Here is a 12,893-nt window from a genome sequence, read left to right as displayed (position 1 = left end):
AAGACAGATTACAAGATGCTGACAAGGAAAAGACACTGAGATATGACCGAAGGTCAGTTTTTACCAAAATCCAGGATTTTAAAATTATAAACAAGCCAGGGTGTTAAGGTCATGTGTTATACTTGTCTTTCTTCTAAAAATCCCCATAACTTTAGAATTTGAGTATTTCACCTTTATACATGGAGAAAAATTTTATGAAGAAGGTGGTTTATTCCAAGCCCTAAAGTGGTGGTGGAAATAAGAGGAAATATCACGAGATTATGAAGTACTGGGGAGGAATAACTGTCTTTGGGCTTGTTTTAAAGGAAAAAAGAAGTATCTAAACTATATATGATTATAGTCTAATAACTTTCCATTAAATTAGTGCAAAATAAGAAAAATAACAGTTGAACCAAATTAGAAAAGTTGAGCAGAAAGGACAAACATTTCATTTTTTATAAAGAAAACCAGTCCTATAATTAATTTATAAAGACGAAATTCAAGAAATGCAAAATTCATGAAAAAAAGTAGAAATAAATGTGATCTGACTAGAGTTCTGTAAGCTAGAAATCACATTTCACAATTGCAGAGCTGGCATTGCATAAAGTAAGAAATGGATGCACCACTGCTTGGAGAGGGAAGTTACTAACAAGGGCCTTAGGAGAATATCGTAAACGAAAACAGGGAGTCGAAGGCACTGTTCTCCTCAGGGAAAGCAGGAGAGTGTGAGGAGAGGGACACAAGATGGTGATGGAAGAGTAGAAGCAGAAAGTTGGGAAACTGTAACTTGGTCAGAAGCTTAAAAGACTTGAAAAAAAAGGTCCGATAACCATTGGAGCAGACTAATTGCAGTTTTGCCATTTTCCTCCCCCTTTCCTACCATCTCTGAGTAAGGGCGAATGTTGAAGGGGAAGACCGTGGCTGCTAATGCGCACAGGAAATCAGGGCTCATCCACATGGAGGCCAGGTCGGGAACGTTGTGATACAAGTATCTAAAGAACTGCATCAGCGTCACAGGGTACTCTCGGAGCCAAGAGCCCTCTTCTTCTGATTGCCAAGGCTGTCATGGGGGCAAGAAGAGAAATACGTTAGAGAAACTGATCCTGCTAAAAATTATTTTAAAAATCCATTCCTCACTACTCTCCTAAAACAGCATATATTGATGGTCCAGGACTCTTTTATGAACCACACACATGAGCAAACACACAGGCAAACAAATCCACAAATAAGCTAAAACAAAACAATACCCTAGAAACTGACGAGACGTTTGTCTATTCATTGAAATACTCACAGCTCAGTCACTAGAGTCAGTGGTTTTGATTATTTATCATTATCAACATGAGTATAGCTGGTGCCAACAGTGGCTGTATTACTGTCAAAGGTGCCCCATCCTCCATCATGCCAGAGTTAGGAGTAAGATAAAAGATGGGGAAGTTACTTCATCTTTCTGAACCTACTGTCATATGCAAAATGATGAGAACAATGCTCTTCACCATTATCAACTGTGATATATAATAAGAAATATATATTCTGTCTTTGTCCCATTCCTGGCACAGAGCTAAAACCCTTGGAATGTCCTAAGTGATCAGAGCCATAAATACGTCTTTTGTCAATGATAATGAGCCCCCTTCCACACCAGGGTTTAGGTTAATGAGGTGACTTTTGAAAAGCCTCTAAGGATGAAGACTTGCCAGGGGAACCAACCCGTGACTAGATGGTTGGAACTTAACCTAACCCTCTCCCCCACAACCTCCATGGAGGGGAGAGGGGCTGGAGATTGAGTTCAATCACCAACGACCAATGATTTAATCAATCATGTCTGTATAATCAAGCCTCCACAAAAACCCCAAAGCACAGGGTTCTGACAGCTTCTGGGTTAGTGAACATGTGGAGGTGCTGGGAGAATGGCAGGATGGAGAGGGCATGGAAGCTCTGCGCCCCTTCCCACATACCTCGCCCTATGCATCTCCTCCATCTGGCTGTTCCTGAGTTATGTCTTTTTATAATAAACTGGTAATCTAGGAAGTAAAATGTTTTCTTGAGTTATGAGAACCTCTGATTTACGGCCGGTGGGTCAGTAGCACAGGTATCAACCAGGACGTGTGGCTGGTTTCTGAAGTGGGGGTGGGGCAGTCTTGTGGGACTGGGTCTGAGCCCTGAGCCGGCGGGATCTGATGCTATCTCCAGGTAGACAGTGTCAGAACTGAACTGCACTGTGGGAGACCCAGCTAGTGTGGCAAAACCTCCCATGTATTTGGTGACCAGAAGCGGCAGCGGTGAAGGAGTACGGCAGCAGAATATCGAATAGAGGAGACACACAGGAGAGTGCTTTCCCTTACGTTATACAACAGTGATGATGACGATTAAAAAATAACAATGAAAGAATATATCTGAACAATGCTTATCTTCTGATACTTGCTCAGAGAGTGGCTGTTTTTATCTTAGATTTTTATATTTGTTTATGTATAGGAACCAAAATAAGAATCCCAAAGCATTCTAAATTAATACATTTAATAGTAATGTTCTTTTCTTAGATGTCATAAGAATAGTTTTGACTAAAATTAGATTTGTCAGGCACTTGTAACCCAAAGAATCTAGTTAATAATTCCTCTTACAATGTGATCCTAAATTGTATAAACGAAGTCATTACTCACAGTATTCCTGTAAGATAGATAGGAACGTATATTTTGTCATTTATTCTTTCAATTCTTCATATCCAAGTTAGAAATAATTAGAATAAAGAACAAAAAAAAATATACAAAATAAAACTTGCACTGAAAACATTTTTAACCCCTAAATGAAAGTCATTTTAAAAGTTCAAATAATATATTACTGCAATCACATGTGCTACAATATGTCCATTATATACATGTACACATGGTAATATATATTTTATAACACTAATAATATCAGTTAACCCTTACCAAGTGCTTACTATATACCAGGCATTCTTGTAAGTGCTTTGTGCACATACTAACTCATTAAATCCTCACAACAACCCTAAGAGATAAATTCTATTACCACCAGCATTTTATCCCTGAGGAAACTGAGGCATATAGAGGTTAGTGTGTCTTAAGAACCAGAGATGGGATTTGAACCCAGGCAGGGCTTCAGAGTCCATGGTCTTAACAACTGTTCCTATGTCACGTTAGAGATAACAGAACGGAGAGGCTGAGGTTCCAGAGACCACGGAGAAAATAAACAGTTATGTTACCAAAGGATTCCTCTATTTTAACAAAATATCCCAGGCAGGAGAAACCATCAACAGGTGTCATTATCCCAGAAAACTTACTGAATTCAGCATGCTGCGGAGCATTCCCAGTAATAAAAAAGCAGCTTCTGTGCACACATTATGGATAGAAGAGACCACAGTTCCACTGGAGGCAGGAACTCCAAAGATAAATGTCCAAATGGAATCTAAATCAAACTGCAGAGGTGAAAGTGAATCAGATTAGCCATTGTCAATTTTTTCCAGTAGAGATGAGACCCTCCTAAATTCTAATATTCTGAAATTCCTTTGAAGCTAATTAATTTTTTCCCCAAAGTGAGTACTGATAAAGAGGTGGAGACCTAGTACTCCCCCTCCCGTATTTTAAAACTCATTTTTACATTTATAAAAAAAAGTGGATACTATGTATCCTCCTGTCTTAAGTACTATGTTAAAAACACTGTTTTCCACTTTTTTCTCTGAAGAAAACAAACAAAAATAAAATACATGCTAATTAGCCAGGAGATGAGATTACAGAACTGACGATTTTAAGCAGGATCTTTTGGAAAAGCATGTTGAACTCACTTTTTTCCCCACTCTCAGCAATGTTCCCATTCACTTTTAGATTACGTACAGATAAGATTTGACAAAATAAAAATCAGTTTGAGGAGCTTTATTCATAGCAGTTTTACATAACACTTACGAGTATGGTGTCAAGCTTATTTTGAAAAATTACATAACCAACCAAACTCTGCTAAGCATGAATCTGTATTTTGATTCAGTGTAAGGGTAGAGACTCAGTGCTTTCATTTAAAAGGTTTTGTCAATTACTAGAATTGATTTGAATAGCATTTGACACTATGATGGAAGTATAGCTGAGTTTACAACTAAATGCCTAAGTCTTTGCAGTGCCAGAAACATAAGATCTACACAGATATCCACAGTAGTCTTCAATTAGAAATCAAGTCAAGTCATGCTGCTTTCCTAATGTGGACGTCATCTATCACTGAGAAATTAGAAACATTTTTCTAATTAACTTGCACTAGGAATCCTGTCATACCCACACACTAATTTATGGTATATATACCACTCTCTTCAGTTTAATTCTACAGAAATTAAATTATGTTTCTGGACAAAATCACATCAAAGAATTCTTCAGCTCGCCCTTAAAATATCATCCAAAGTCTTTAGGCATATATAATCATATAGAGTAACCACATATACATAGAAATGACCAAACAGGGACAAAAGACTTTTTGGGAAAATTTTCTATGGTATTTGCAGATTTTTCTGCCCCAAGTCAAAGGCTAAATGTGAGAAAGGGATGGAATCAGTTGGTTTTACTGTGATTTACCCATTACCCTATGGTGATTTTGGGGGCACATGTAATTACTTACACCTACTAGGTAATTCCTACCTGGCAACCCTGCTTACATCGGCTGCTGCTGACAGGCACACTGACCTGCAGGTTCTCAGGCAGCTCACTAACTGGCTGCTGCAGAAACAATGCCATGAGGAGAAAATAGAGGGCAGGGACATTAGTGTGTTTAGGGAGGAAGGACTGAAGAACTGGAAAACCAGGAAAATGACAAGCATCCCGGTTAATCTCCCTGACTGTCGATCTCCCACCAGCACTCCTGCCCACATTGAATCCTAAGAGAAGAGGAAATATAATAAATACAAAATTAATAACCGATTACCATCTGCATTAACAAAGAAGAGAGTAATTCAATATATGTCACATTTCTATCCAGAACATTCATATTAAATAGGCAATTAACTATTCAATTGTTGAATTAATCTTTTAGTCAAAAGTTTTCTTTATTACTCTGACTTTAGCAAGGCTGTCTATTAGGACACAGGTCTTGAAACATAGCTGAGGCAATCAGATATGAGAGGTAATATAAATTCTACTCATTAAAAAAGAATGACCTCAAAAGAGCTCTAACATTTCCCTAAGAAGAAAGTAAAATTCAAAATATAGCCAAAATTTAGGATGCTACAAAAACGTAACTTAAAAATATAACTTCTATAATGTAGCTAATACATTTCATTTGTTCTGAAAATGATGATAAACTAGTTAAGGTTAAATTATCTGTGAATTTAGAGACAAGACAAAATGAATAACCAAAACAATCTTTCCTCACAAGGTGGTCTGTGATTCTGTTGGAAAGCTGTTTGGTAGTGGGACAGCAAATCCGAGCCCACCATGATTGTGGTTATCTGAACATCCAGAGTCCTTTCTAGAAACACAACTCTACCAGGAGATGGTCACTGCTTACTGATGTGGCTTACAGCATCATCCTGTCTATCAATCCTGTTTCCTCTGTTATATGACAACTTTCAGCATACAACTCAAACATTTAGTTCTTTCGCCACTCCAAACCTGTGACAGCACTCAGCACAGAAGGAATGCTGGCCAGAATGTTCAATGGAATTTTCTGAACAGTAAACAAGAGATGAAGCATTGATTTCTACTCTGAAGCAATTTTCACTTCAAAAGAATATTCACATTTTTTTCCAACTTCTTTTTTCTAGGATGAAGTAAGCACATACTTGCTAATTAAAATAATCAAAAAGAAATTTGTATCTAGGTGGCTTTTTAAATATTTCATCCTAACCAACTGCTCAATGTGATGTGAATTACGAAGTATGCTCTTCTAATTAACAAAAAACTGTACAGCAATTTACCAGTCTCTTTCATAGATCATCTCATTTCTCAAATACGATGAACACGTGAGTTAGAAATCGCTATTACCCTTTTTATGACATAGAAAATATGTGACTTATTCAAAGTCGTAAAGTTAATGAGTGGCGGCACCTGAACGTGGAGCCTGCTGCCCCTATTCAGAGCGTGTGAGGTTATGCTGTCTCCCCTGGTCTGAATGACATCGCCACAGTTTTGAAAGACTGGCTGCCTCAGGACACTGCGTGATTTTTGTTTATAGTAATTCTAAATGAAATTATGAGCATAAAAAAGTCTTGAGCTCATACATTAAATAGGAAAATAAATTTTGATTAAACTACAGGTCCTAAATGAAAATCAATACTAGCAGTCATTTTCCTTTCTAAATTCTCACACTTCATTTTTCCCAAAAATTAATCTTAAGGAACACTTAATATATTATTAACAATTACACATTAATTTAGCTTCAATTTACAGCGACATGGAAGGTATTTTTATACAGAAAAATTTGACAGAAACTAATAAATGTGAATAAAACATTCAAAAACATTAGGTTGCTCATCAGATGAAAGAGAAATAGAATCAAATGAGATGTGTGTATATATATATAATAGATATCTGTATACACACATACATATGTATGTATCAGACAGATATTCAGGGAAAATTAAATTCAATTGAATCAAATTTAAATTAAACTTAAATTAAATACCTAGATTTCTCTTTTAGAACAAGAGCAGCATATGCAATGTGTAGGCAGGTATCAATGAAGGACAAATAAATTTGAAGAAATGAAGTCAGGTAGATCTGATATGGTAAAAGCATTTTTTCTGATATTACTTAAGTGATGTAGGACTGACAAAAGGACAGGACTAACAGTCAGAAGACAGACACTTAGACACTATTAATGTCTGCCTCAGGAATCTTATGCATTTAACAGTCTTACCTTCCTACTTAGAGAAATTAATCCTTAATTTATATTTATTAGGTTTACTTTCTATAAAATATCTTATACACTACAAAATATATACCTGTCTCCAGAATCATGAAGGCCAAATGAGATGATATATGCAAAAGAATTTTGCAAACTGCAATGTGCTATATGAATCTTAGGTGTTATTACACTGTGGTTTTTCACCTTCAATGAGAAGCTGTCAATTAGCATTTAAACTCTCATATTCAATAGAATTCACATTCAATTGTACCTTTCATTATTTATTCTCTTAGTGGCTATTATTAAGGTTATTAAGCTAAATTCTTGCTACCAAACTGTTCATAATAATAACATTTGTAGCTATATCGCTCCCTCAGAGTCAATGCAAAATAGTGATTTATCTTTCAGATCATAAAAGCATTTATAACAATAATAATTTAAAATGCATATGTTAAAGCAGAGAATTTTCTCGAGAAATCACTTCACAGTGAATTTCCTTCTTCATCACACACAAAGTTTCTGCAGACATTTTCCACGTGTGAAATAACAATGAAACAATCCTAGGTTGTGAGCTCTGTCTTTCTATCATTTGCTTTAATAGAGGAAGCAGTACAGGCAGCACCCAGGTATTGATACGTTCACTTTCTTCTTAAAACAATAAACTACATATTAAATTCTGATCACTAATTTTCCCATCTGACAAGGGTAAATAGATATTCTTGATGCTTGTTGCAGAATACAATTATATCTACTTTTAAAATGTAATGTTATAAAGACAAATATATTTTTTAAATACTTTAATAACTGAATGACTGTAATTTTCAGTAAAAACATTATCTTAAATATATATTTTCCAAAATAAGGTCATGAATATGAATAGAAATATACCAGTTCAAATGAATCTAAAATAGAAAACTATTAATTTTCTAATATTACTTAATGCTCAGTTCCATGTTTAAAACAGCACAGAACTACTGAGCAGAGAATAAGGAGCTTTGCCTGAAACTCTGAACTTAAATCCTTGAGAGGCCATATAACAGACCCATTGAAAGCATGGGCTTTGGCCTCAGAAGACCTGGATGCAAATTTTGATACTTCCTAGCTGACAAGTGACTCCACCCCTATTCCTTGACTTTCTCATCTGTAAAATGGGTATGACAGTATTTATACCTCATAGGATTATTGTGAAAATGAATGTGTTTAGTAACCGGCACAGAATAAACACTCAAAATATTGGTTATCATTATTAATTCAGTTCTGATAATTTGTTACGTATTTACTTATAGATCAGAAAGGGAACAACACAACAAAAAGACCATAAGGAATTCTCTTGAGTTTTCATATCTTAATATCCTGTCTCTGACTTTGGTTTAATTTGCAACTCAAAAGCCAAATTTGAAACTTTCTAAACTTTTTACTCTATCATTAATTAAAATTCCTAACTCTTCATGGTTGTGAGATAAACTGAGGAGTATAAGCTTACATAAGATTTAAACACCAAACACAACAGCTTATTTTAAAGCAGCTGACTGTAACAGTCCCATACCTAACACTGTTCCGATCTTATTAGTTAAGACAGCATCTGTCTGTTCCAGCCACCCTCCACCACTGAGTCCTTCTTTAAACTTGATGAGAATAGACTGATTACTCAGCAGGACGACAAGGATCCTCATGGCTGCCGTAACTGTGGTGGAATGCAAGTGTTCTTCCATAAACATCATAATCCAGTCAAAACCCAGGGTCTTGACCAGTTCTTCACAAGCTCTATTTAAAGACAGATGGATTAAAAAAACAAAATAAAATATTAATTTCATGGATTATGATTTCAAATTAAAAAGAAAAATATGACTAGGTTCTGTTCTTGACATACTACAAATTTCAAGCTTAAAAAATATCTATTAGAAGTCAGTGGCAATTCTTTCTTTTGTCTGCTATGAATTAACCAGTAACAGCAACTGGTACCATGAATTCTAAAAAGATTTTACTTACTGCAAATTAATGCTTGTCTTTTCTTTAGATGTGTAAACTAGTTTTAGCAAGATATCTAGAAGTCTGTTCCTCAAAAGAATAAGATTGGCAGATACAAGACCACCAAACTCTTCTTCAGTTCCTACAATGAAAATAAATACATTAAATTACCCTAGCAGATAAACCAGGACAAAATCTCCAACACCGTTCTAGAAAATCTCACTGAAAAATACATCTTTTAGAAAAAATTTTTTCTAGGAGTACTTTCCATTAAAGTGGACAAGAAAAAAGGTCCATCTCTTTAGAATCCTGAAAATTGTTCCATTATATTTGATATTATCTAAACAAGTGATAATAAAGGCTGTGAACCCTTTTTTACATTCATATTCCCCTCCCCTCCCAACATGAATCTTCTAAACACAGGAAAGATTTTATTTTTAAAGTAAATTTTACACCCTATTAAATTCTGTAAGGAATTTTGTATTTCTGCAGATTGTACAGGCCTGATTTAAGACAAATATATCTGTGAAAAACCAGAAGAAGTAATGTAAGGAGAAAAATAACAGAATAGTATCACATATAATTCAGGTTTAACTAGTGCCAGAAGAAAACAGGGAATGTAATTAGTTTTCAAGCTCCAGCATTGACTCACCAGTGTCAAGCTTCTCTTCATTCTTTATTTCCATAATGACAAATTTTTCACAAACTGCAAAGGTTGGTAAAGTAGAAGAAATAAACTGGCCAAACCTTTATATACAAGAAAAGAAAGATTACAGATTTTATTTTTTCCCTCTCCAAAACAAACAATAAAATGTGAAGAAACAAAAAAACAAAAAAAAAAAAGAAAAAAGTACTTCTTATTTTAACTATCTTTTACAGATCTCCAGTGATTATATGGTTTATTTCCCCAGAACCACTGCAATTAACATTATATGTGTTACAATGTTTTAAAATACAGAGAAAAATATGCTTCTCCAGAAGTATGAGTCCTTTAATGCACTAGCTCAAATGACTTCAAGAACCGAACAGCATGATCCAAACTAAAATGTCCCAACATTATCTGTACAGATCCACCGAAGCCTCGCAGTTAACAACTCAGGCTTAGGAACACAGGTAAGTGGGAAATCCCGGCTCTGTCAATTGTCAGTCCTCTTACTTGGGGCAAGTAGCTTAACCCCTCTGGGACTTAATTTCTTAATTTGTAAAGTAGAGAAAAATAAAAAACTTGATAGGTTTCAGTGGTAATTTTAGCAAAGTGATCATTATAGCACGAGGATAAGATCTAAATAAATATTGCAAACAACAATCATCATCTCCAAAATAAGTGTTAAACTCCAGTCTTAAATCTGTCACCAAGTGAAAACAATGTTTTCAAGGTAAGAGAATCTAACAGTGAGTGATTTACATGCTCTACAGTTTAGGGACTAGTCTCCTGGGATTGCTCTAATGACTAGGGTGGTTTGACCTGTGTTTCCCGGGAGATTACATGAAAAGTGGTAGTCAAGTCCAGTTTAAGCAATTCCCTACCTGGAAAATACTTAGGCTGGGTAGTTTTTTTTCTTCCATTTTCAGTTAAGATCTGAATTATCATGTGAATATTAGAACATTTCTACAGATAGTCCATAAATATGTCTTAAGCCACATTTTACATTAGCAGCAAAATAATACATCATATAAAAGGTTTGAATATGTTAAAAAAAAGGTATCATCTGTCTGGGTGACAGCGAATAGATCTAACAGAGATGGCACGCCCACTCCGGGTGTGTGTGCTTGTGCACATACACTTGAGAAGCAGCAGGGCTTGGGGAAGAGGGATGAGTTTCCTACAGTGAACACTTTTATGTCCAGGACAATCAATCTTATTGGGCTTATTCCTACAACTATTCTCACCAATATTCTACTATTTACTAGTGGCAACAATTGGCTTTGCTTTATAGAGGCAAGAGACTGAGACACGCATGTTTTCCGTGCCTTCCAGATATCTTGAACTGTATTAACATTACACACAGGCATAGGAACCAATTACACTCATCTCATTCATGTTAACGTCACTGGTACTTTTAGTTAATAAAGAGACAAATACAGAAGTTGTCACTACCTGAGCAGATCATTGCTGTTGGGAAAACCTTGCAGTAAGAAGCTCAGCACATTACTAATAGCAGCAATGGTAGGCTGGGATAAAGACATATCTCGAAGAGTCAGTAGCAGCTTTGGGATTAGCTGGAACTCCCTCATTAATTTGGCATTCTTCGAAGCTTCACTATAAGAAAAAGAAGACTTTATACACTGTACTCTCATCCCTTGTATAAATGAACAACTGACTACATAGGTATTAACTAATACCTGGACTCTGTGAGCAGTTCAATAAAGTGTTCAAATAAGGAAAGATGAAGTTCATACGGTGCATGGAGCCAGACCTACAACAAAAATAAAGAATAGTGATATATTTGCAGTTAAAAAAATACCCAAAATGCCAATCCAACAAACACAAATGCAGCACATGGAACATATTTCACTTATATAATTAATTGAACATAACTACTCTATTAATTTATATTTGGTGAAACCCTTTAAAACTCCTTGCATATAGAACTTCTGGTTCTGTTCATAAAGGAGTAACTGCTTATGGAAATTACTCTCCTAGAGTAAACAACCATAAAGGCAAGATCTATAGAAAGTTTCCCTGGAATCAAGGTATTACTGAATACTGAATATAATATACCGAATAAGTTAATACTGAATGCTATATACTGAACACAAACACTGAATGACTGGAATCTTGTGTGGGGTCCAAAACCGGAAACAACCACTGTAAATAGTAGATCAAACAATTCCTGGAACTCACACAGGGCTGAGACTAGTCTGCATTCTCAGCAACCAGAGTGTAGAGACTTCATAACACATGCAGAGTTGGGTAGAGGTCTCAGAAGTGTAATAACCTTAATAGTGGGGATAAATTAGCACTAGACTGAGGGTTACTCTAGGTCCAGCCTAACAAAGTCTAAAAGCATTTTCAAAAGGATCAAGATACCTGCAATGCCAGAGCAAAGTTCAATAGTTTTTAAAAGGAATACAACAAAATCTAGCACTCAACAATGTAACATTTAGCCTCTCATCAAAAATTTCCAAGTATGCAAAGAAAAACGAAAATGTGACCCATAAGTAGGAGAAAAATCAACTACTACAAATAGCCCAGAAACGACAGAGATGATGGAATTATTAGGAACTTAAAAAGCTATTAAAAATATGCTCCATGCACTAAAGAATGTAACAAAAAATATGAACATGATGAGGAGAGAAACAGAAGATAACCAAACATCCAAAATGAACTTCTACAGATGAAAAATAAAATATCTAAAATGAAAAATATAATGGATGGGAATAACAGCAGATTGGACACTGCAGAAAAAGATTCAGCAAACTTGAAGACAAAACAGTAGAAACTACTCAAAATGAAGCATGAGATAAAATTCTAACAAGAAATTACTAGATGAGTATTAGTGACTGTGGGACAACATCAAGCAATCTAAGGCATGTGTAATTGGAGTCCAGAAAAGGTTGAGGGGAGGACACCAGGAAAAATAGTTGAAGAAATAATGGCTACAACATTTCCAATTTAATGAAAATGACAAACTCACAGATCTAAAAAAGTCAACAAACTCCAAGCAGAAGAAATATAAAGATGACAATGGAGTGACTGACACCTTTGAAGTATGAAAAGAATAAAAAATTGTCAACCAGAATTCTGTTCTATGCAAAAATATCTTTCAAAAAAGAAAAAATAAAGACTGTTTCAGATGGGAGTATTTTTCGCCAGCACTTACAAGAAATGTTAAAGGAAGTGCTTTAGGCAGAAGAATTATACAAGATAGACATATGGATCTACACAAAAGAATTAAGAATGCCATGAATACTATCTCTGTGGGCAAATATATAAGAACTTCTAAAATGTCTTTAAGGGGCTGGCCCGGTGGTGCAGCGGTTAAGTGCGCACGTTCCGCTTCGGTGGCCTGGGGTTCGCCAGTTCAGATCCCAGGTTTGGCACAGCACTGCTTGTCGAGCCATGCTGTGGTAGGCGTCCCACATATAAAATAGAGGAAGATGGGCACGGATGTTAG

General features: G+C 35.6%; 1 protein-coding gene across 16 annotated transcripts in view; it reads right to left on the bottom strand.

Moving 5' to 3' along the window:
- Positions 1-12,893, bottom strand: part of WDFY3 (WD repeat and FYVE domain containing 3) — a 251,531-nt gene that overhangs the window by 74,245 nt on the left and 164,393 nt on the right. For 13 of the 16 annotated variants that reach the window (XM_070612692.1, XM_070612688.1, XM_070612693.1 and 10 more), the window contains 8 exons: positions 11,119-11,192; positions 10,874-11,035; positions 9,428-9,522; positions 8,797-8,917; positions 8,354-8,571; positions 4,605-4,840; positions 3,272-3,406; positions 860-1,039 (listed from right to left, as the gene is read on the bottom strand). In XM_070612692.1, the coding sequence (XP_070468793.1) occupies positions 860-1,039; positions 3,272-3,406; positions 4,605-4,840; positions 8,354-8,571; positions 8,797-8,917; positions 9,428-9,522; positions 10,874-11,035; positions 11,119-11,192 (1,221 nt within the window). The remainder of the gene's footprint in view (positions 1-859; positions 1,040-3,271; positions 3,407-4,604; positions 4,841-8,353; positions 8,572-8,796; positions 8,918-9,427; positions 9,523-10,873; positions 11,036-11,118; positions 11,193-12,893) is intronic. The other 3 variants (XM_070612689.1, XM_070612695.1, XM_070612696.1) reach the window with 1 other exon arrangement.

This window comes from Equus przewalskii, chromosome 3, assembly GCF_037783145.1.
Source record: "Equus przewalskii isolate Varuska chromosome 3, EquPr2, whole genome shotgun sequence".
NCBI classification, from domain to species: Eukaryota; Metazoa; Chordata; class Mammalia; order Perissodactyla; family Equidae; genus Equus; species Equus przewalskii.
Note: the sequence above shows the minus strand (reverse complement) of the source record. Positions and strands in the feature narration are given on the sequence as shown.